Source organism: Chondrus crispus, genomic scaffold, assembly GCF_000350225.1.
Source record: "Chondrus crispus Stackhouse genomic scaffold, scaffold_146, whole genome shotgun sequence".
Taxonomy (NCBI): domain Eukaryota; phylum Rhodophyta; class Florideophyceae; order Gigartinales; family Gigartinaceae; genus Chondrus; species Chondrus crispus.
In genome coordinates, this window is record NW_005179014.1 from 110,615 (window position 1) to 135,213 (window position 24,599).

The window sequence follows — 24,599 nt, forward strand, 5'->3', positions numbered from 1 at the left end:
CGGAGAATATCGATCTTTTGGGTGGTGCTCTGTCTTTGGGGAGAAAAGCGGTCTTTGGTTAGGAGACCTAATGAACTGCCAAAGCAGAAGCAAGGCGCCACCCTCCCTATTTGGTCCAGATTGCCCACTTTGGCAGACCTACAGTACCGGTACCCTTGGTACAGTGAACTGGCCTCCAGATGCAACCAATGCACCATCTCCCGCTCGTGCCCTCCATCGCCCTCTCACTCGCTCTCGTCGTTTTACCTCCTTGCTCACCTGACATTGGCAATGCTGCCCACATCCCCGGCCTCCCTCTCTTTATCGTCGCTGGCATCACCGCCATCTTTGCCATCCGCTTTGCCAACCGCAACGCCGCATTCCGGACCCGGCAGTCTTCATCTCTGCCCAAGCACCCTCGACGATTTTTGGAGCTCCCTAATACGCCTCAGGATCGCTACCATCTCATTGACGGCGTCTTGTACCACCAACCACGCATACCCGACCCAGAACGTGATGACATTCGGGCCTTCATCACAACCAGCGTCGAAGCAGGTAACCTGAATCTACCCAAGCACAAATGGCAGTCGGCCTACTTCAACGCTGATGTCGCCAGAGTTGTCCCGAAGGGCCTTCTTGATATCGATGACAGCCCGGCTGAGAAACACTCGGACGTCATCGCTGATATCGCCATTGGACCGTATCAGTCCGCAACGGATCGCGGGAACCTCTCACCACGTTCCCGCAAAATGCGCTTTCCGCCGGGTAAGATACCACATCTTATAATAGAAGTTACGAGTCCATCGAACCCGCTCAACGATATCTGCTCAAAAGCAGTTGAGTATGCCAAGATGAAAGTACCGCAGTGCGTCATTGTGGATCGCAAAAATCGCTGCGTCACTGTTCACTCGCTCGATTGTCCAGGGAGCGATTCTGCTGGCTCTTCCAGGCGAAGATCTGCACGCCTTTCCAAATCCCTTCCGCCGTCGGACTATCCCCAGTACTCCGAAACTCAAAAGTTTTATGGTGCTACAGTTGTTCGCGCTAATGTGTTAGAGGAGCTCGCCCTCACTGCGGAAAACTTGTTAAAGCCGAAGCACACTCCAACCGAGATAATTTTATCAGCTGTGCGCAAATTCCAGCTCGAGAGGGATAATGCCGGGAATGAAGAGAGAGATTCAAAGCGCGAAAGGGATGATGCCAGGAATGAAGAGAAAGAGGTAAAGAACAAGAATATGCAACTTATTGCCTTGATGAAGAAAAGAGGAATAGAGGTTCCGGCAGAGCTCGAGCGCAGCACTGATGACTCTTCCGGTAGCAGTGGATCTTCTACAGCTTCGCCCGAACGTCAGAGGCGTAAAATATCTCTCTGAGACAACAGTACGAGCAGCTCCCATCTACCGTCGTTTGCCCGGCGTCGACATGCATGCAGACGATATGTTGTCTCACAGAGTAATACTGTAAAACTAGTTTCTGTTTTGGGTTTTACGCCTCTGACGTTCGTCAGGTGCATCATACAATACATCAAAACCACAATAAAGAAAACTATACCATCACAAAATGTCCTTCGCCATCAGGGTAAAACAAGCGAATGGCTCCAGCCTAAAAATTTCATTGTGCAACCACTTTCAGATGTGATGGTATGCTCACCTCGTCTGGAAGGAGTTCCGAAATATATTTGGGGGCTGCGCTGATGCCGGGGCAAGGGTTTGCCGTGCCGAGGAAGACGGGTGAGCGCATTGGAGGAGGCGGCGCTTGAGCTGTATGCAGCCGAGCATGCTTCGATTGGGAGCCATTGCCGGAGTACGGCGGCGCCAAGGGGTGCAAACCGCGTCGTCGCTGTCACTGACGTCCATGCGATGTTGCTTGGCGCGTAAGAAGGGACGTCTCCTTCCGTCTCCCACCAAACAGCAACCCGCACCCGGGGACCTCTCCCGTTCATGACTGACAGAAGTGTGCACCGCAGCACTTCCCCCCACGTCTCCCGCCACTTACAACCGCAACCCGCATCTCGTAGCCGCGAGTGCAGCTGCTGTACAACTGGACAAGGCCCACTTTGATTGATCAGAGTATTAGTGAGGATCCAAGAATGTCCTTGCACGTGCACACAAGGATAAATACTGTAAGTGTGTTTGCTCCTGCCCGGGCACAGAAAGGTGAAGGTGCAGGAGAAGTATCAATATGCCAGGCCTTCGTTCATCGGGATTAGAGAGCAAAGAAACGCAATGAGGCACGCACTATTTCGAACAGAAGCCTCGAATGCACATACATGGCAAACGATTGACGCGAATCAATAGCAAGCTTGCTTCCCTCTTTAGTCTACATACATGCGATTGACGACAATCAGTGTCGAGCATGCCTTCTAGCGTATACAGAACAAAGAGGCAAGTAGCAATGGAGTGCGACGCAGCTCTCTCTGAGAATTCAAACACACCACTCGCGAAGCGCGCGGTGCGCAAGACGTTCGATGAAATGTCGGGCATCGTCACACCAGAGAAGGCCCCTTTCTAAAGAAAAACTCTCCCGCAGGCCTTCACGGTCAAGCGTATGAGCGTATTGCGGAGCAGAGGATGTGGGCGGAGGGTGCAGGGCGGAGTGATGTGAGATGGGAACGTTGTAACGGAGACGATTGCCAGCGGGGAAGGGGGATGGTCCGAGGGAGTGCGCGGTTGACGGTTGGGGGGTGGCTTGTCGTGGCCATTGAACAATGGCAACTGTGATGCGCGATTGGAGGGGGGGGCGGCTAGGGGAATTGTGGTCAATCATTGCATGTTGGGCGGGCAGTACAGCCAATCAAAGTGCGGCTGTGTCGTCACCACATTACAGAGATTTTTTGTGGTCCCTTCCGGGACCTTTTTCACGTTCCACAACACATCTTCTATTCTTCTACCGCACCTTCAAGTGTAGCTTCCATCTTGTTCCGCTTACCGCAACACAATTGCAATACGACACATACTTTCGAGGCTTCCGAAGCTTCTTTATGTAAAGTCAGCCATTTGATCTCTTGCTCAACGTCATCTCCGGTCTCAACCTGGCCATAAAAGGAATCAGTGAATTTGTACAATAGAGTTCTAAACATACCGTACCCTTGGCACTGTACAACCCGTCTACGAATTGGTAGGTCCCCGTCAACATCCCCTCACACCCGCCGAGCCGTGTAAACATCGAATCTATGTAGTGGATGAAGGCGGCGGCGATGGCGCACATGCACCGGCGGATGTACGAGGCGCACTTGGTGCATGTGAAGTATGCATCTCTAGATAACACAGCGTGCGGCGAAGCGTTGAGGTTGTGCGGGCGCGTGTGGGCTGCGAATACGATTGTGTCAGACGAGAGCTTTTTGAGGCTAGCCGTTCTATACTCCTGTAATCATGGCTTCGTCTGCACTCAGTTTGTGCTTTAGTATCTGTGCCCTTTCGTACGTGTACTCTTTACACGTATCACAACAGTACAGTACAGATTGTCATACAGTATGTCACGCACTTCCTCGCGATCAAAAGACGGACAGATGCTTGTTGCACTGCATCGCGTCGTCTGAAAAGATGGATTATTCAAATCCATCTTTTCATTAGTGCACAATAATTTTGCGCGTCACACCTCTATTCCGGCCCCTGGCGGAAGGCATCCACCATTTGAGTTGCGCACACATTTAATAGTGTACAACCATTACCTCTAGAAGGGGCCTGCGCTAATGGTGCGCGGGCACGCGCCACAAAGTCCACACCACCACAGTCAGTTCTGCAATGCTCCTGTAACCTGCTAAATATGCGCGCATCCATCCATCCATCGCGTCTATCCCGCCCGGATCGCACGATCGACAAGGCAACGCGTCGAAATGCACCATCACCTCCTTGCTCCCACGACACACGCCCGTCGCCCGTCGCCCGCCGCCCGCCGCCCGCCGCCCACCTCCTACTAGATACCCTTCCCCGCGAGGCCCCGCGAGGGTAGTTTGGAGTGAATTTCAAACAATATAAATGAAAAAAGTGCTTCACATGGACCTCACGCGATTATGAGTAACCAATCGCTGCCTGATGGTGTCGGAAAGCACGTCCATGCACCAAAACGTGGCTGAAAACAACGGAAAAGAATTTAGCTCGAAGATTCCGCTCCACTCTCAGCCGGTCCGATTTTCTACGATGCGGGGTAATTTGGAGTACGGTTTTCGCCACTGCTCAGCCAATTTTTGGACACTGAATTGGAAATTGGACATGGTTGCGAGTACAGTTATAAGAATGGGCGACTCCTGAAATTCTAAAATCGCAAATTGTGTTGACCAAATCGGGATTTTGTGACACGCAAACGGCGCGTTGTGCACACACAACGCGCCGTTTTCTCGGACGGGCGACCCCATGCTAGGTTAAATGTGTATCGCACAAATGTCAAAATGTGCGCGCGTACAATCCAAATTTACTGTACAGGAGAAAGCGTCGGCCGCCGCCCGACCGACGAGACTCGACATCTACATCTACCGAGCATGGCTCTGAATGAGAAGTAGCAATAGAATAGCCATTTGGTCATTCATGGTTCTGACGGTGGCTGCTCGGTGAAAACACCATCATGATTGAGCTTAGCTCACAGCACACACTGTAGATAGAGCTCCGACGGCGTCATCGCCGGCGTCCGGTGCCGTGCTCGTCGTTAGGAGCGACCCTGACACACCGTGCTCGTCGTTAGGAACGAGTTCAAAGCATGCGTACAGTAGGGGGACGCACATTATGTGCGCAAGCATTTCCGTGGTAAAACTCATTTTTTGTTCACAAAAAAGAAAAATATGACTCTGACACAAAAAATAATTTCCGGAGGCGCCCAATGTCTCCCGCTTTTTTTTAGCGTAAATCAATACTCCAAATCACCCTCGCACTCCAAATTACCCTCCCAGGGAAGGGTACCTACATCCGGGCCTACATCCCCAGCCCCATCTCTCCTACCGCTTCCCCTCTTCCCGCTCCGAAGGGTACACAAACCCCGCCGGTCTGTCCCACATCCCCTGCACCCACCCGCCCCTCTCCGCAAACCACTTGACGCCCTCATGATTCGCCGACACAAAATCGAGTCCCATTGAGTGCAGCCCCTGCTCCACCTCGCCCCCGCCTTTCTCGGCCCTCTCCGCCATCTCGCGATCCGCCTTGCTCTCCGGCAGCAGCTCGAGGCTGTCCGGCACCCCGCGCTCCCTGCGCGCCCCCGCCAGCTCCGCGGCGAACTCCGAGTCCTCGTCGATCGCCGAGTTGATCACGATCCGCTTCACCCCGCCCACGCTCAGCCACCCGGAGAACCACACGTCGTCGCACAGCATGAAAAGCCCCGGCGTCTTCTTCTCGTCCACCAGCGCGCGCACCTTGTCCACGTCGAAGAACCGCGGCTGGTACAGCGCCCCGCGGTACCCCTCCAGCACGTCCGCGTACGCGATGTAGTTCTTGCGCACGGCCCCCAGGCAGTTTGCAAAGTAGTCCTCCTTCCAGTCCACCAGCGAGTGGCACGCGTAGTCGTCCGACTGCTTGATGAAGTTGTACCAACGCCCGCGATGCTGCCGCAAAGGTACACCGGAGTCCTCCGGCCCGCACCGCGCCTCCGCCACCATGCACGTCGCGTTCCACCCCGTCTGCCCGATCGCCGCGTCCTCGTACGCCAGCGAGTACGCCACAAAGTCCAGCAGCGACCGCGCGGTCCACGCGCCCTCGTTGTCGTCGTCGACCGTCACGATGCGCGCCGCCTCATTCCCCAGCCGCTTCTCCTCCATCAGCGCGGGGATCAGCTTTGTCGCCGGCCCGTAGTCCACGCGCGGCCGCAGCACCGTCACGAGCGGGTCGCGCGCGAGCCAGCTCGGCACGCGGAACGTCGCGTTGGACCGCCGCGCCACGCGCGGGATCGCCACGTAGATGCGGTCCGGCACGTACGTCTGCTGCTTGAGCAGCTCCACCATGGGGCGCGCATACTTTGCAAACCGCCCCGGCAGCGACGTGAAGCTGACGACGACGCGCGGCATGCGCCCGTCGCGCGCGAGCACGCGCCGGTGCGCCGCCTGCAGCTCGTCCATCCCCGTGCGCGAGACGGAGAACCGCCACGGGTTCTCGTACGCGGCCGTGTACCAGCGCAGCGCGGGCGGCGGTTGCGGGGCGCGTGGCGGGGCGTCGGGGCCGTTCGCGCAGAGGAGGGGGGACGCCGGCGCAAGGGCAGGGTGCAGCACCGTGGTGAGCAGCGCGCCGCAGACAAAGGCGATGACGGCCACGAGCGACGACAACACGCCCACCGGCGCGGAGGCTGAGCGCGACAACAATGGCCGGGAGTAGGGCTTGGCGAGCGGCACCATGGCGGCAGGACGGGCGGGCGGGCAGAGGGGAGTGCGGAGGCCTCCGTTCGCATTTCGTCAGCAGAGATACATGTATTGTAGATAGATGGGAGAGAGGCAGCGGGGGGGGGGGGTACAATAGGTGCGTGCAGGGCGGGCGCGGATAGCGATTGGCGCAATGGACGGTACAGTACTGTACGTGACAATGCCTCACACTGTATGCGGTCACATTTGATCTCATGCAGGGCGTTGCAAAAACAACTGTCCGTCGGCAATAATATTGCAAGTTGCAATATTGGGTGCATTCAGGAAATACGGCACTAATTCGGAGCGGCACTATCAGAAAGCAGAATCACTACCCGTATTTTCTGTGCAATGGTAAGGCGCGTACGCTTCGCTTTGGCGATCTTTTCAGGAGTCATGTTAGGGTCTTTGAGTGAGGTGCCATCACGTCACCAATTGAGATGAGCTGAGGCGCATGAGGAGTGGCCGATGACGACGTCGTGCATGACACGTGGCAGAACCTGTGTCTGCCGGTTTTGGCGGCACTAATTCGAGGGTGGCAATAATGAAAGCGGCACTATTGCCCGTCCCCCCCCTGTACATTACAGCGGTAGTGTCGAAGGCGGTCAAGCGATGAAGGGGGGGGGGGGAGATGGCGCCTTGGATGACGGGTGTCTTTGTGTCGCCTTTGAAGATCGTACTGTACACCTCAGGAGATAAGGCACCCATTGGGGCGTCGGGTACCGTACTTGTACGGAGACGAAAAAACACCGTGCAGTGTGAATGTAATGACATTGCGACATTACGTACTACGTGTTGTTGTACGCAATACATTGTATTGCGTGCAACAACACGTAGTACGCGCCCATCCCGCACGCCTCATAACAACTGCACTTGGAAGGCAAGCCCTACGACTGGTCCCCCCTTGGCCCTTGCCTTTTGGCCGCGCTCCGTCGAAAAGATCTCAAAACAACTCCGCTTGGAAGGCACAAGCAATGTGCACGCCACATTTTCAGAACGCGTCTCGAGATACACTACTGGAAAAGTTGGGCCAACCGCATCTTCACGGCCATGGAAACGACGAGATCCTGAGTCTGGGGCGACTGCATCGGCATAGAACAAAGAGAAGCGTTGCCCGCCCAACAACTCTACCACAACAAGAAATAAAAAATAAAAACTCATCCGGGATCGCCCCATACTGCTTGAAAAAAGATAAAAAACTAAACACTGCAGCCCGCTGCTGCACTATTCTCCCCAAGCCCTCACAGGCCGCCGAGTAAAAGCCCCCGCCAGCCGTCAAACGCACGTCATGTCACTTGTCATGACATTCTTCATGTGTAGGCCCAGGCCTACTAGGTGCTACTGTAGTAGCACCACGTACGGGAACACGCCTTCCGGATGTCCGCAGTGTCACGTTTCTAGCATTTCTCGTGCACAGCTGTATGTCGCCATCGCACCCGCGATTTCGGGTTGTTTTTTCATTTTTGCTTTTTGCTTGTTTATTCATGCAGAAACTGAGAAACTTCATGATTCTTCATGGAGAAACGACTTTGGACAATGGTAGCCACGGCTTACACGTTACATCTCCATGATGGAGATGGGCTACAGGGACCCTAGGAAGGCATGGGGGATCTCGATTTGGATGGTTGATCGCGATTATCGGTGGGTCGCCTGAAGAAGGCCGAAGTGGTGATTTTTTCATTTTGCAGCATTATCTGGCAGTTTTTGCGCGCAATTGCGCGCAAAAACATGATTTAATGAAATCGCGGCATCGCACAACGACATTACTTGTACTGTATGCCCGAGGGACGGACGGAATACACCAGTCACGACGACTTCGGGGCACCATGCACGCTACTGTACACCACGGGACCATGGTCGTGTACAGTGAAGTACTGTACCCTTGATGGTGCGCATGGTGCCTCGGCATCGTTCGTACGGTGTAGTTAGTACCAAGAGAGCTGCCAGCGGCTCTCTTGGTACTAACTACAGCGTTGGCCGTGGTGCAGCTGGGACCAGCTGCACCACGGCCCCCACATAGGTTGCGCCGCTCGGGCCAGGCATGGCGCAACAGCTGCTCCCAGGAGCACGAAACCAGAAAGAAAATTCGAGTGTGCTTGCCTCAGTTTAGTGCTTTGGGAATAGTTCTGCTAAAACTGAAGACAAGGGTGATAAAGGAGGTACCCTTCGAAGGGTACCGTCCGTCGGTGCTTTTTTTTCTCTTAATTTCTTAGTATTTTCCTCAGTATTTTCACAGCCCGGGAGGGGTGGGGCGTGAGATGCAACAGCAGATATCCCGAGCGCGAAACCCAGCGCGAAAGAGGTCTTTTGCGCGACAGCGTGCATTCCGGGTAACCATGAAAAAACAAAAACAAATACGATATTTTGATGCGCCGTGGTTGGAAATTCGGGATAGGATACAGTACTGTGGCTCCATGACGTGGCTTGTGCCGTGATGAATGAGGGCGTTCATCATTGACGAGTTCTCCCTGGTTGTAAGAAAAGTTTTTTATCATACGTATTATCTTTATTTACAACAGAGCTAAGACCCATGGTGGGTAGGGTCTTAGCTCTGTTGTTAGTAACAACTTGTTACCCACCATTGACACAGTATCCGAATCTTAGGCATGTGTCTCCTCCAGCGGGGTTCAACCCTCTGTCAAAGTTTGAGCTCATTTGGAGCACTGGAACTACTTCTTTCAATTAAATGTAGATTTTGGTTAGAAATAGAGGGGGAGCTGATGGTGCAATAATGAAAATAATCAAAGTCATTGTTTCATATTTTTCAAGCAGCACTGTATGGGGCCATCTGAGAAGAGTTTTTTATTCTTTATTGTGGTAGGGTTGTTGGGCAAGCAACGCTTCTATACCGGTGCAGTCGAACCAGACTCGAGGGGTTCTACAGCAGTATTCAGGATCTGAGGATCTGGTCGTTTTCATAGCCGTGAAGATACACGGTTGGCCTATCTTTTCCAAGGAGTGTACTGTATGCCGAGACGGGTTCTGAAAATGTGGCGTGCACATTGCTTGTGCCTCCAAGTGCAGTTGTTCTGAGGCGAGTGGAGTGGGCGCTCTTTTCGATGAGCAATACAGTACATGAATATTTGTTGTACGCGTACTACCCTTGTACGTCTTGTTGTAAGCAATACATTACCTTCAAACTGCACATGTTTGTCCCTCTCCATATCCGACTCGCCAATGAGTGCCTTATCGCCTGAGGTGTACGATCCTCAAAGGCGACACAAAAACAACACTAAAACACCCGTCATCCAACGAGACATGCCTCAATGCGGCATCCGCCATCCACTACGGCACACACACGTAACCCCCCCCCTTCATCACTCTCAATACCTCATCGACACCCTCGCATCGAGACAGCCTAAACCACATTATACAAGGCCAGTGCTTTAACACGTCGCACGACATGCCGAGGTCTCCCTGCCTTTCCCTTTCGCCGTCGTATCACCTCCGCCCGCCGTCCCCTTGCCCATATTCACACCCTTAGATCATGTCGCGCCCCGTCCTCCCCACCTCCTCCAGCCCGGACGCCAAGAAGGCGTCCTCGCCCTTCTTCACCACCTCGCGGCGAGCATGGCTGGCGATCGTCATCGTCGCCGCCATCGGTGCCCATCTCTCCGCCACCGTGGTAACGCTGCCGCGCTCGCTTCTGCAGTTCGCGCCCGTCACCCCGCCGTCCAACGCCACCACCACCACTGTGTCCTGGTCGCTCGCGCGCGCCGAGGCGGCCAAGTCCGCCTCCACGTGGATCGCCCACCTCCGTTCGCACTCGCCCTCGGGCAACGTCTCCACCACGCGCGTCGGCTGCCGCGAGTACGACGCCGGCGCGCAGAGCTGCGTGTACGAAGGCCTGGTGTGCGTCAACGCCACCACGGAGAAGGAGTTCGGCCGCCCGACCATCTACTTTGTTGACGACTCGCGCCCGGACGGCGAGCCCGTGCGCACGGACAACTGGTGCGGCCTCCGCGCCCAGTCGGCCGACCCGCGCTACTTCTCGTCGCGCCACTGGCCCATCATGCAGGACACGTTCGCGCCGCAGCGCAGCTGCCTAAGCGCGGAGTTTCGCACGCTGGACGGCCTCCTGCGCCGGCGCGGCGGCGGTGGCGCGGCCGACGTGGGCCGCGCGCGCATCAAGTGGTTCGACTCGCTCTGGTTGGTCGACCTGGACTACGTGAACAACAACCACAACAACCACCTCGTCAAGGACATCCTGTGGCTGCTGGACGTGGCGCTGTGGCAGCAGAGCGTGGACGTGCGGCCGCGGCCGGACGAGCCAGCGGGCGAGGGGCGCGGCGAAGAGTTGCGCGGGCCGGCACACCTCTTCTCCGAGGGGGCGCGGCACGTGTACCTGCCGCAGGGCGAGGCGGACTTTGTGACGCAGACGTCACGCGACGTGAATCGGCTGACGTACGCGCTGATCCTGCAGCTGGACGTGGGGCGTCTGTACCCGAACCTGACGCAGGCGGAGCTGCACGCGGGGTCGACGGAGGCGCGGGCGGCGGCGCCGCTGCTGGAGGCGTTCCCGGAGCTGCGCGAGGAGGAGCGGCTGGTGTTCCACAAGGAGATGCGCGAGGACGAGGCGACGGACCTGGTGTGCACGCGGCGGTTCACGGCCGGGGCGAAGATCGGGAACGGGGGGCACGAGCGGGTGTGCCGGCACCTGCGGCAGGAGGCGTACGCGCTGTACGGGGTGAAGGAGCCCGTTGTGGTGCGGGTCGGGCAGATGCGGTTCCCGCAGCCGCCCAAGCGGATTGTGCTGCTGCAGAGGCACGTGACGAGACCGATCGAGAACATTGGGGAGCTGGAGAGCGCGCTCAGGGAGAGGTATGAGCCGGACGGGGTGGAGGTGGAGGTGGTGGGGACGGACAAGTTGAGGACAGCCGAGGAGTTTGTGAGGGTTTTCGCAAGGGCCGGGGTGCTTATAACGCCGCATGGGAGCCAGAGCATGGGGCAGATATGGATGCCCAGACATAGGTAAGGCGTTGGGGTTGCGGAAAGTGGGTTGCGGCGGTGGTGGTGATGGGTGCGGCAAGTGCAGGCAGAGTGACTGACGAGTTTGTTGCTTTGTTTTGTTTTGTTTTGTTTTGTTTTGTTTCCGTTTGATTGTTTGATTTTGTGCGCAGCGCGTTGATCGAGATCATGCCGGTGGGATACACGGACTACGCGTTCAGCCTGCTGGCGGACTCGTGCAAGATCTGGTACTACGAGGTGCAGAGCCTGATGCACGCGAGTAAGTGGAGTTGCTTTATAATTTGGAGCAGTGAATTTTTAGAGCCAGCGATATGAGTGTCTAACGGGTTGTTGTTGTTGACATGCGGGCGTGACGACGAGGCAGACAAGAGCGAGGAATACTACGACAAGGAGTGCGGGAAGAAGACCGGGCAGTTGCTGGATCCGTGCACGACGGTGAAGAGCGTCGGGGTGACGGTGGACGTGGAGGAGGTGTTGGGCACGGTGCGGTTCGCGCTCGGGAGACTGGGGTATGCGGTCGGGTCATGGGCGGAGTATGCGAGGCGGGGCGGGGACGGTGCAGAGGCCGAGGCGGAAAAGGCGGGTGAGGGCGGTGGGGACTTTCCGGGCGGTAGTGGAAAGAAGGGCAGTGGGGGACAGAAGGGCAGCGGTGGGGAAAAGGAGAGTGAGTGAAAAGGGATGGAGGCGGATGTGGATACATCATACAGGTGGCGTTGTGGAAGGTGGGGAGTGTGGGAGAAGTTGTAGAACAGTAGAACGGGTGGCAAGGAGGTGATGGGGGGTGGGGAAATGAGTGATCCGTGATTGACGGAGTGCTGAGCAATGCTGTACAGTACAGTATATACCAAGGGTAGTATGTAGTACATACATAGTATGCGGTAGATACTGGGCGACTCCGAAAAACATAAATTGTGTACACACAAATTTCCTTGTGTATGTGTGTCGTATTTTGTGCCTTGGCTCGGAAATGCATGTGAACAAAAATTTGTGTAAGACACATTTAATGCCAATTCACCCTCAGTGAGGTGTCAGCACGCCGGCGGACGGATTGCGGTACCCCCTTCACGCCCTATCCTCTGATACTGACGAAGGAGCCGCCGGCTTGGGGACAAATATCGGGTGCCGGCTCCTCGTCGGAGTCGGCAACATGAGCCATATAGACGTTGGGCTGCGGGGTTGGACAGCGGCTGATACGACGGAGGGAAAGTGTGGAGGGAGGCCAGATCGAAATAGGAATGCGGTTGCCGAGGGATGGGATGGGTTGATCGGACAGATCGCAGAGAAATATTTGAGCACATGGTATGATATAGGGTGGTATAGGTGGGTGCGGATGTGCGTTTGTGTCTGTGCACAAACAATTACATCGGGAGGGGAACGAAGAGCAAATCGGCGGTTTGTGTATGCACAAACACCTCCGACTCAATCAAAATCGGCGGATTTGCGCATACACAAAATGTGTTTTTATGTTTTTCGGAGTCGCCCACTATGTACCGCACACTACTGTTTACAATAAATCGATGTCGGTGGCAGTTGAGGTTTGATGCAATTTGTATTGAGGTGTATAGAGCGGAATACAGTGGGGAATGCGTAAAGACGTGTAGCATGGCAGGGCAGGGCGCATATACTGTAAGAGGACAGAGCAGGCGTGAATAGTATTCACTGAATACAGAGGGGAATACAGAGGGGAATGCACAGAGACGTGTACAGGGAGCAGCGGGAAACCCCGAATTTACCAGAAAGAGTACTCAAACAACTTTGAAGTCCTGTTGGTCATTAAGATGACCATATGAGTCCATCGCAGCCTTCAATTCCACCTAAACCAACTTTGTAGAATTATCCCTCCAGGCCAAATTAAACTTTTCGTAAACATGCGTCTCAACGGGAAACGGAAGACTTATCTTATCTTAGCAGTGGATACGACGTCATCCCCGCATTTCCGCCTTAACTCTTTCAAGGCCGCTTGGAATGCTAAAATCTTGGGGTGATAGGCCTGAATACGGTCAGGGCCTGTAGACATGAGCCATTTCCGATGCATTAGTTCAACGTTCACAAGTGGCTGGGGCCAAATCACTGACATTTCGAACACTTTCCGGTTGCTCGGATCAACCCGACAACTAAACATCCCAGCTTCTGTGCCAGTAGGCACAACAATGGCCAATGTGAGACGTTTCTGTAGACGTTTCGATTCTATTCATGACGCAAGCGAATATTCCGGCTTCAAAACTTTCGGTTCCGAATAAAATGAAGATGCCACACTCTCTGAAGAGTCTTCTTCTGAATCTAAATCAACGGCACTAAATGCCCTTTTACGGCTGTTAAACTCTGCGCTATTGGCCGAACAACACCTATCTAGGCCCTCATCGTCGACAACAGTACCAACTGTAGCACATTTTCGTTAGAAAAAGGCGAGGGCGGTGTAAAACCGCAATTATGATAACGTACCAGGAGAGCTCGAACATGCAAATTCCTTTCTCAAACGGTTATAGCAAGTACGAAAATTGCTCAATTTGTGCTTCTGAAATAAACTCGATATCCCATACATGGCCTTGGGATCCTCTCTCCACGTACTTTTTTGGACTCCAGGAGGCTGCGCAAATGTCGTACAGCCTCTGAGGTCTTTGTTAGTTTTTTCTCATCCATTGTGAGTTGGCAGCGAAATAGAAGAGAACACAAATGATGCGGGAGTGGGGAGTGGGATCTCACATTTCTTAAAGCATACAACGTTTTATTTGTTCGCGAATATTTGATAAAATTTGGCCATGACTTTTGGCGCAGTGTTTTCGAGACGAACATTGTTTCTACTTCGTATGACCACAAGTATTACAGAACGTGGAAGCAAAGTTCGCAGCCATGTGGATAGTAACTTTAAACTAGAGTACAGTGGAGGAGAAACAAGCAGCGGCCACGTAAAAATTGCCGCTTGAACATTGCTAATATTCGCAAAATTGGTGAAAGCACGGTACGTTCGCCGGCCGAACAATCAATTTAAATATGACAAGTCATACACAAACGTCATATTTTCATAGTCACCACATCACTGACATACATAATTCGTCATGCACTGTAAGGCTAAGTGATGACGCAATGAGTAGTTATTAACATTTCAGTACGTGTTCGATAGTACAAATGCGAATGTTTGCGATTATTTGTAATTATTTGGGGCATTGCTATTTTTTTACATACGGTGCTTTTGCCAAATTTGATGATCCCTAACACATCGCTTGCCTTTCATCCTTCCGCGCAAGCATAATGTTATTTCCAAACTACTCTCCTCTTGCAATTTTCAGCTTTGCCAGCGAAATGAACCTTCCTCTTTCGGATGTATCGACGCAGATGGTACATCGCCGATTTCGCAGTTTTCTTGGTGCTAGTCCCAACGTTGTATCGCAAGCATGGAGTTTTATTCGTGTGAAGGTTGTTGCTGGTGCAAATCCGAAGCCCATGTTGTGGGCTCTCATGTTTTTTAAGAATTATAGTCATGAGCACATGAACGCCGCAGTTGCTGGTGTGGACGAAAAACCCTTTCGTCTATGGTGTTGGCAGTTTGTGGAGCTTCTTTCACAAATGAATATGGTAAGCCTTTTGCCCAGCATGTCTTTTATTAACAGATGAGATACTGACTTTGGCTTAGTTGAACTTTGTGGATCGTCTATCTGGGAGAGAGAATTGCGTCTATAAAATGAATGTGGTATGGACTGCATGATCAACGAACCAAGCCTCTTCAGCCCCAAGTGGTACTCGCACAAGTTCAGGGGCGCCGGGGTTCGCTATGAGGTCGCGTTAGTGTCGCCGGTGGAAATATTGTATGGGCACATGGTCCGTTCCCGTGCGGAAGTTTTAGCGATCTGAGAATTTTTCGCCTTTGTCTGAAGAATTTGTTGCAAGGGAATGAGAAAAGTTATTGCAGGCCAGGGATATCCCGATGAGCGTTGTAGTCGTCATATGTTTTATGAAGGTTCCCTCTCGTTTACCTACATCCGCGCTCGTAATGAGTCTACTAATAAGCGTTTGAAACAGTTCAAGATTCTAGGGGGTTGTTTCCGCCACTCGCTTCAACTTCACGCGCAATGCTTTTTTCAATAGCCGACATAGTGCAACTTTCTATTGAAAACGGTGAACCTGTTTTCGCGCATTATTAAAAAGTCTGCTTTTGAACCGCGTTTTCCGCTGCTCCCAGTAGCAGGGCAGGGCAGGGCGCATGGAAGAAGACAGAGTAGGGCCAAGCGCTGAGACGGAGCAAAAGTGATGAAAGAGCACGCGGGTGCATCTGGCAGAGGCACTAAAATCGGTTCAGCTGGCCTAACCAGTACAATTGTACCCTCTAGGGTAGGGTATGTCATGGCGTCGCGAGAGAGCCCCCCGTGCCCGTCCCTGTCCACGGCAACTTTTTGCACAATGCGCCAGCATGTCGCGACAAGGCGCCTTTATCCTCAATGACAACCATCCTGTACTACAGTAACAGTACAAATCGTATTGACGCGCACGCCCTTTCCGAACCGCCTTTCCGATCCGCCTTTCCGATCCGCCTTCTCATCCAGTAAGGGAACGCCCTGTGCTTTCAGTAGCGCCAACCACTCATCCCTTTGCACACCCGCCCCTTTACAGTCCGCAACGCCCTTTTTCAGACCGTACCGCCCTTTACGGACTGTCCAGACCTTTACAGGGAGCACGCCCCACACACGTGCTGGCCCAGCCACAGCAGTCGGTTGCCGCAGTCAGTTGTTGCCACTCAGTTCACACAATCAGTTTGTTAGGACGTGAAACCCATGAGTCCGTTTATTCCCTCGTCGTCGTATCTACGTCTATATACTGTACAGTATATGTTGTTCGGCACTGTAATGTCATCTGTAATGTGCGATCTGACTTGACGACGAGTAGTGTCAGGGTTTGTGCGATCTGACACAGTTCTCACCGTCTCAGGGCCATTCCATTCATCGTGATTGGCACTCATGCAATCACGCAATCACGCGATCACGACATTAATTTAAAGTCGTTCTGCATCGTTCCTTTCTCCAACATGTCCTACTTGTATCTGTAAGCACATTTCCACGGCTTTGCATGTGCATGTGTTAAGTTAACACATGCACATGCAAAGCCATGGAATGGGCGACTCCGAAAAACATAAATTGTGTACACACAAATTTCCTTGTGTATGTGTGTCGTATTTTGTGCCTTGGCACGGAAATGCATGTGAACAAAAATTTGTGTAAGACACATTTAATGCCAATTCACCCTCAGTGAGGTGTCAGCACGCCGGCGGACGGATTGCGGTACCCCCTTCACGCCCTATCCTATGATACCCAAATGAGAAATCTCCTCCTTGTTTTGCTGTTGCAACGCGCAAAAAGGCAACGCACCATCACTTTTCGTCACCGCCTCAACACGGAAGGGCGAAGACGACGAGAAAGGCGGATAACAAGGAGTGCATTGCAACACCCCTCTACATCTCCATTTTGCCGTTTTGTTCGGTTCAGAATGTGACCAATCCCTTATCACATTTTGCGGGTTCGATCACGCTTCTTTTGGCTACCTCCTCCCCCTGTTTGAACCCCTTTATCTCCGCTTCACACCGTACAGCTCTGACGGATTTATTCGCGTCATCCCGCGACGGCGCACGCGAAGGGGAAGACCTCGGTCGCTATCGGCTGTCCACTGCTTAGCTCTGACACTTTGCTGGTACAGGACAAGGGGTTCTAGTATGGTCTTGTCAATGCTATTAGGCATAACTGCTTCTGTTTGCTCCATATTTTTACGATTCGGTCGCCGCTTGTTGAGGCGCGTCCTCAACTCTGATCATAAAGCTCGCATTAAAATGCCCACAGCGCAAGAGATTAGGCATTACAAATAAGCCATTTCCGCAAAGTACTCTCTTCTTCAAGATGTGTATGCCATGGCGGATGGACTGAAGCTTTATCTACAGGAGAGCGGGAACGGTGTAATTCAGAACATGTTTTACAATGGGTGGCAACATGATCACTACGTCGGAAACGTACTTGTTTTTGTGCCTTCCGGCTGTCGTGCAATGTTCCTGGCAGGCCGGGAACACAGTCCGACGGTCAAACAAAAAGAAGAAAAACAACAACAGCAACAACCACTGCCGATGGCACGCGCTACGGAGCGTTCGAGACTCCCTTTCCCCTTGTGTGGGCTTGCGGCCCACGGTAGCTCAACTCCGACGGGGGGGTAAGAAAAGATGCCCGGCCCGGGAGGAAAATGGTGGTAGAGACTTGTGAAGACTTGAGCGCTCGGTGAGTGCGGGTTGGGCTTGTCTACGAGAGTAAGACCGCGGTTCGCTGGGTTGTAAGGCCAATGCTCGACGAGCGTCTTCAGCACCTCGAGTATAATCCAAGGTCTTCGACGGGGGCTTTTTCAGCACTACCCGACGGGATCGTAACCGTGTAGCAACGCTACTACCGACGTGTTGCCCGATGACTAAAAACACCCTCACCAGCGCGATCGCAATCGCGGTAGGCGGTACCAACTCTGTCTTATACAGTAAGACCTTCGACGGAGGCGTCGTTGCAACAGCCTTCCGACGAAACTTGAAACAGTAGCAGCGCTACTACCAACGTGTTGCCCGATGGCTAAAAACACCTACACCGGATCGGTCGCAACCAACTCCAGTGGAACCAACACAATTAAGGGAAAAATAGAGGTAGAAGTAGAAAATGATAGGAAAATAAAGGAAAAGGGAATGGGACCCCCGAGCGATAGAGTATGCCGTAGGCTTAGGTAAAAGGGAGCGTCTTGGTAGAGACGGACTTCGACCAAGGCGACATTCAACTCCGGCAACTCGGGTTGGTTTATTGACTTGTTCGGTCAAAGGGCTAAGTTATATAGAGCCCCGCCGGGGCGAGTACAGTGGCTCCCGGCTCTAGATTCTAGATCTAATTAGTAGATAAATTAAATAATAATTAAAATAATCGTGCGCTCCGCCGCACACGAGTGTCCCCCAAACCCGGACTACAGTATCCAATTTTTTTTCCTTTTTCACTTCCTTTCATCCCCCTACCCGAGACGGGTATTGCACTACACCGGCGTAGTGATCGCGGCAGCGTACAATGCTCCTGGGTGTCTCCATGACTCGGTAATTGCCGAATGGGGCAATGTATATCGGAAACTTGAGAAAATATTTGAAAATCATGGTGCGACGTGCGTTGTAGATTCTGCGTTTAGTAAGGGAGACTACCCTTTTCTTATCAAATCTGCGCAAGATATGCCAATGAGCAGTGACCGAAATGTTCATCAGAAGGCGCAGCAAGCGACATCCGTCAGGCAAGCATCGGAGTGGAGAATGAGAGCCTTTCAAGGCTCTTTTCCGAGATTGAAAGATCGTTTTGCTATGAGGAGCGAGGCGAGGGGAAGATCATACTCCATCTCGCCATTTTGCTGCTCTTCAATTTGAGAACCCGGTTGGTTGGCATCAATCAGATACTCAATACCTACATGCCATATCTGGGCGTCGATGTGAACCATTTGCTGTTTCGAAACGTATGAGAGGCCATCACTCGCCTCTACACATTTCGCGAGCACTGAGTGGCACGCGAGCAGCGCGACTGGCTTGGCAGAGAGGTGGCGGCGCGTTTGATGGTGGCCTGCACGGGGGAGTGACGGGCCAAGTGAGCGCGGTAGCGGTGGTCACTTGGCGGTAGACATGCAGCGGGCCAGAGACAGGGAGCGGGGGTTTGATGTGGGAAGTATGCGGGGGCGTGCGCACAAGGACCCACAGGCCCTTGTACAGGGGCGGGGTGACGTGCGCGGGGCGGTGTGTGCGGGGAGAGGTGAGCTGTCAGGACGGCTCGCCCAGCATCGGGAGCGGGCGGAAGCTCGCGGCGGGGCGCGTGGGGCCGTATATGACGAAGACGTGGGCAAGGGCGGGGGACAAAGCTGGGAGGGTAGCGGTCGGGATCGACAGCGTGAGCGTGACGAGGACGAAGAGGGTGGCGCCGATATTGCTCTCGGTCAGAGGGGTGGAAAGGGAGGTCGCCGCGTGAAGGGTTTGAGCGAGAGCAGAGAAATGGACATGTCAGGGCCATCCCCCGCGACACCACTCGATTTTTGCAGCAAAGGATAATGCCAAACCTTGGGATGTTGATAGCAACCGGTGCTTCCATTTTAATTTCCAGGTTTCTTTTTGCATTCTCATTGTGTTCTGAGCATCTCCAGGTATCTCACCTTCTCACCTGCCTGTTAAAGGCAAGTCGCTGTGTGATGTGAATATATATACACAGTAAAAACAGGAAGACAGACCAAACTCTATCAAGCGTTTAAGAAAACGACGAACAATTGGCGCATCGCCTTGGACTCGTGCCGCTGAAGATCGACCCGCAGCCTTTTGGGTATTGGGAAAAGGGTCTACCGGTGACAGTGGCGAATACTGTGAAGTTAAGCTTGCGGACAAAGTGTGAGTTTAACCCGTCTGCGCCGAGAGATGGTGAGGCCCCCCCTAGCGTCTTGTACAAAAATTCCAGCGTGTTAAGCGGTTCAATTGAACATGTCCCGTTCGGAGGTCATGAACAAAGTAAGTTCATCGGCAATGAAGTACCAAGGCCTGTTCACGAGGATATTCTGCTATGTAAATTACGGCCTGGACAGGAAATCCATGTTGAAATGGATGCCACGAAAAACATCGGCACGGAACACGCGAAGTGGTCCCCTGTTGCGACAGCTGGTTACAGGATGCTTCCGGAAGTGAATTTGAAAACTCGCGTTGTTGGTGCAACTGCGAAAAGACTTGTGAACCTATGTCCGGCGAAGGTGTTTGATATTGAAGACGACGTTGCGGTTGTGGCACGACCACGGGATTGTACTGTCTGCCGCGAGTGCATTAGAGAACCCGAATGGGAGGAAAGAGTTGAACTCACACGAAAGCGTGACCTTTTTATCTTTTCTGTGGAAAGCACTGGGGCCATGCCTGCACCTACTCTTGTCACAGAAGCACTGTCTGTACTTACCGGCAAGTGTGATTTGGTGCTTGCAGCACTGGACGCAGCCCTTAAACAATGGACGACTCACGATAACGGTGTCGATGAGGAAAATCCGGACGTAGAAATGGACGAAAGTGAGGGATCCTGATGGCATTATCTTGGTATGCTCTGAGGGCGTATCTAGTTTGTACTTCGACTTGATTATAGGTGCTGCGAGCCACTCTTCGCTCAAAGCGAGTGTTGTCCGCTGGATAGGTGTACGTCCATGTAAAGTTATGTGTTTCGCCTTTCCGCGGATGATTTCCGTGGCGACAAGATTAACTTCCTGTCAACCTTATGGCGACAGCTTCTGCTTCCTGATTAAGTTATTTGATTACTGCCCTGGTAAACTCAATGATTGTGATGATCGCGGAAGCTGAATCACCAAAATCCCCATCCGGAATTGATGCCACGACCAATGCTGCCCATAAGTCTATTACCTCTAGCCTTCTTCCGCGACTCTTCTTCCCTCTGGGCACGAAGTCTCTCAGTAAGCGAGCTGGCTCCCTGCGAGATGGTGTTTTTCTTTTTGGCATTATTCTTTGCCACGGCGCGGAAGGTCTGTCCACTCTTGTCGAGATACTCTGGTTGTCCGCCGCCATTTTCCTTTTCCGCGTTGTCGATATCGGTATCCTTATCCGACTTCGCTTCCGACTCGTCCTCCTCGTCGTCTGACTGGAGCTCTGGCAAGAGATCGACCGCGGTCCCGGTCATAGTCCCGATAAAGGACGCCAGTTCCTCTGGCGGGTTCCTAGTGTACACAACGGCGACCTCCGCGCCGATTTCAAAAGCCACCAAAATAACGCCGCGTTTCCGAATGATCAATTTTTCAACGCGCATACAAGTAACGTCATCGGAAGTGCCCGGCACATGGAGCCTCGCCGTAAGCAGCTCCTTCAACAAGCCGGGCTCATCCTCAAAAGCGGGGTCCTTCTCTTTCAAACCAGCGGCCTTCTCGAGCTCATCGAGCTCATCCATCTCATCATCGTCATTCTCATCCGTGAGCTCCTCAAGGATGTCAAAAATGTCCTGGCGCAGGTCGCCAGCGGCCTCCTCCGCCACGAGCAGGTCCCTGAGCGCGTCGACGAGGGCGTCCTCCGAGCGGAGCACGTCGAAGTTGTCCACGTGCGACGCGAGGTTCTTCAGGGTGGCGACGGCTATCGCCGCGACCTCTACGTCGTTGCCCGCGACGAAGCCCGCCAGGGCGCGCATGCAGCCCTCCTCGCGCGCGATGATCGGCTGGTTGTCCGTGTCGGCGGACAGCGAGCGCAGCTGCACGGCGACTGTTCGGACGCTCGCCGCGTCCGCTACTGACATGTTGCGAGCGGAGAACGGATTGAAACGTGCGGTGCTGGGGAGGTTGGACAGAGGTCGACAAGGGGCGAGCGCAAGATGGGCGCCGCGGGCTGAGATGGAGGACGGTGGTGCGTGTTCGAGGACTCTCCGCGATGTTTCGGTTGCGTGGGAAGGGGCGGAGAGTTGCTTGTAAGTTGGGACATGTTAGCGGCATGTTAGCAGCGAGAATGTTGTTGGCAAAGGAGGTTTGGAGGCGGCGCTCGGCCGTCCACATGTAGAGGGCTCCCAATTCATGTGGCAAGCATTGCAAATGGAGCAATGCTTGCCACATGACCTGGAGGGGGGGTGATGTTGCTTGATGTGGTCACAGTATGGGTTTTGGGGGGAGGTTGCGGGGAAGTGGGGGCGAAGGTGGGCAATGGGGCGGGGGATGAGCAAGTTGCGCAAAAGTTGCGTGCCATGACCGAGGTGCTGGAGCGATCGTCCCACGAGGTGGCTCTTAGCCACGTGACACTGTATTCATTCAGCAAGGCGGATATTTTACGGGTCTCCTGGTTGCTGCGATTTTGTCAAGTGGCAAGCATTACAGATGAAGCAATACTTGCCACATGACTTGGAATGGGGGAGATGCTGCTTGATGTGGTCACAGCATGGGTTTTGAGAGGAGGTTGCCGCGAAGTGGGGGCGAAGGTGGGTAATGGGGCGAGGGATGAGCAAGTGGTGCAAATGGTGCGTACGATGATCAAGGAGCTGGAATGGATGTCGCAAGAGGTGGTCGTCAGCCACATTACAATGTGCCGACTCAGCAAGGTGGATATCTTACGGGTCTCCTGATGGTTGCGATTTTGCCAGGTACATCATAGAGGCTTGCATAATCGCATCGCGATTTTTTCTGGACTCCTCCCTCTGTTTTTCAGCTTCATCTCGTTCGTCTAGTCTCCTTTTTCGTTCCTTCTCCCGTTCATAGGCTCTACTTCTTGCTTCTTCGTCCCGCCTCTCTCGAGCCTCCTGCCGCTCCCGTTCTGCCCTTTCCCGCTCAGTAATCCGAAATTCGCGTTCCTCTATAAGGGAAGCTTGCATAATTGCCACCAAATCGTCATCTTGGGTGTGACTACCGTGGCGTGATCGTTCATGCCCAATTGGAAAGGCAGCTGATATTGTAGATGGTGACGAAGACCTTACAGAAATACCGCCTTCAGCATCATCACCTTCGTCAGCATCTCTTGGACTGTTTGGTTGGTTATTTTCTTCTAACCTCATATCTTCCGCAGATCCATTTCCATCCAAATCACTGCAGTCTCCATCTCCTAAATCTACCCTTGACGTCATATCTTGCCTCAGCTTCTTTCCCCGCAGTACTGAAGCAGGGATTCTCGGGTCTCCTGTTGGGGCTTTTTTCCTGTAAAGAATCGCAAACTTGCGGCGCAGCGAGTCCGTAGTCCGATTCTTGTCTGGGTATCGTCTCTTGTGAATGCGGCTGACTGCATCCCACTCATCCCCTCGCACTGGCAAGTGTTCCTCTAGAATGTTTAAAAAGCTTTCCAGTTCTTGTTCTGTGAATGAAGCCCCACGCCCAGCACCATTTGATCCCCTTTTTCTTGCGGCATGAGTACGTTTCTGAACACCTCGAAGAACGCTCAAACGGCGCCGAGAAGCCTCCAGCGAGTAGCAAGCGGGTGAAGGGGGGATCTTGACAAGAAGAAAACGGTGGACTGCGCGCGGGTAGAGAGACCGGCTGGATAATTTCATCGTCTGTCTCACGTGTTGACGGAGATGCATGGCCGTAGCCGTAAACATTACGGCCTCGGCGCACGGTAGGAGGGGTTGTTGCTGGGACGAAGGAGCCGCCGGCTTGGGGACAAATATCGGGTGCCGGCTCCTCGTCGGAGTCGGCAACATGAGCCATGTAGACGTTGGGCTGCGGGGTTGGACAGCGGCTGATACGACGGAGGGAATGTGTGGAGGGAGGCCAGATCGAAATAGGAATGCGGTTGCCGAGGGGTGGGATGGGTTGATCGGACAGATCGCAGAGAAATATTTGAGCACATGGTATGATATAGGGTGGTATAGGTGGGTGCGGATGTGCGTTTGTGTCTGTGCACAAACAATTACATCGGGACGGGAACGAAGAGCAAATCGGCGGTTTGTGTATGCATAAACACCTCCGACTCAATCAAAATCGGCGGATTTGCGCATACACAAAATGTCTTTTTATGTTTTTCGGAGTCGCCCAATGAAGCAAGAAGTGCGTTAACACCATTAACGCACCTCTTGCTTCATTCCATTTCACGTTTGGCATTTGAATGGGGTTTAAATCTTTTAGAATTGCAAGGTGCATTACAGGAAGTTGGAGCACAAGATTAATTTTAAGTCGATTGTTTATTTCTTTAATGAGCATGACCATTTTTTAGGAAACGTAATATAAACAACCAACCACAAGGGAGCAGGCTCCATTTATTGACGTGATTGCGTGATTGCGTGATTTCCAATCACGATGAATGGAATGGCCCTCAGTTCTCGCAGTCAGTTTACGCAGGCAGATCACAAGTCAATTTTTTGAAAAGTTGTGAAGATTAAGTTAAGAATGTTGTGTAACGGTAAGCAATGTAAAGGTTAGATGGTGGGTTACTGTATCTTCGAATACCCTCCGACCTGGTCAGTCTCACTCTAAAGCGTTACCTAGAGCTTGCACATATGTCAGATTGTGATGCTGAATTGACCCTTTTCGTCATTCATACTCCGCCGGCGGGACTCAGGCACCGCTCAGGCTGTTAGACATACTTTTCTTCCCCCTGAACCTAAGAGCTTTACAGTTATTGGCATTGGAACATTCCCTAATTCTATAAACTCCCTTATTCTCGCCTTGCCGCAGCAATTCCACTAATAAGCGTGCCGCATTTACATTCCCCAAGCCTGACCTCCTTGCACAGATCGCACCCTTCTGCTTGAAGTCTTCTTGTACAAGCACGATTGATTTTGCCCGCGTCGCTCCAAACGAAGTGACAAGCAGGTCCCCACCGTCTGCATTTTGTCGATTTACTCCTCTCATCATCTCCTTCTTTCGCTGAGTCCTCTTT

At 53.1% G+C, this 24,599-nt stretch overlaps 4 protein-coding genes; 3 read left to right on the plus strand and 1 right to left on the minus strand.

Moving 5' to 3' along the window:
- Window positions 1-728: 728 nt before the first annotated feature.
- Window positions 729-2,985, plus strand: CHC_T00002621001 (hypothetical protein). XM_005713710.1 is given in 3 exon segments: window positions 729-1,333; window positions 1,487-1,673; window positions 1,674-2,985. 2 exon segments carry the CDS (start codon window positions 729-731, stop codon window positions 1,671-1,673), a joined length of 792 nt encoding a protein of 263 aa, XP_005713767.1. The 3' UTR covers window positions 1,674-2,985.
- Window positions 2,986-11,579: 8,594 nt separating this feature from the next.
- Window positions 11,580-12,233, minus strand: CHC_T00002622001 (hypothetical protein). The gene has a single exon (XM_005713711.1). The coding sequence runs from the start codon at window positions 12,231-12,233 to the stop codon at window positions 11,580-11,582; it is 654 nt and encodes a 217-aa protein (XP_005713768.1).
- Window positions 12,234-16,357: 4,124 nt separating this feature from the next.
- On the plus strand, window positions 16,358-16,501 carry CHC_T00002623001 (hypothetical protein). The gene has a single exon (XM_005713712.1). It carries the CDS (start codon window positions 16,358-16,360, stop codon window positions 16,499-16,501), a length of 144 nt encoding a protein of 47 aa, XP_005713769.1.
- A 3,369-nt stretch (window positions 16,502-19,870) lies between these two features.
- Window positions 19,871-20,335, plus strand: CHC_T00002624001 (hypothetical protein). Its single transcript, XM_005713713.1, has one exon. The coding sequence runs from the start codon at window positions 19,871-19,873 to the stop codon at window positions 20,333-20,335; it is 465 nt and encodes a 154-aa protein (XP_005713770.1).
- The last annotated feature ends 4,264 nt before the right edge of the window (window positions 20,336-24,599 follow it).

What these genes read in the sequence shown, in the direction of transcription:
- CHC_T00002621001 (XM_005713710.1), top strand. Translation starts at nt 729, where the DNA reads ATGCGCTTTCCGCCGGGTAAGATACCACATCTTATAATAGAAGTTACG. An exon ending in GCTTCGCCCGAACGTCAGAG is followed by an intron (nt 1,334 to 1,486) that starts GCGTAAAATATC and finishes GACGTTCGTCAG; the next exon opens with GTGCATCATACAATACATCA.
- CHC_T00002622001 (XM_005713711.1), bottom strand. Translation starts at nt 12,233, where the DNA reads ATGCATTTCCGAGCCAAGGCACAAAATACGACACACATACACAAGGAA.
- CHC_T00002624001 (XM_005713713.1), top strand. Translation starts at nt 19,871, where the DNA reads ATGGATGCCACGAAAAACATCGGCACGGAACACGCGAAGTGGTCCCCT.
- CHC_T00002623001 (XM_005713712.1), top strand. Translation starts at nt 16,358, where the DNA reads ATGGAATGGGCGACTCCGAAAAACATAAATTGTGTACACACAAATTTC.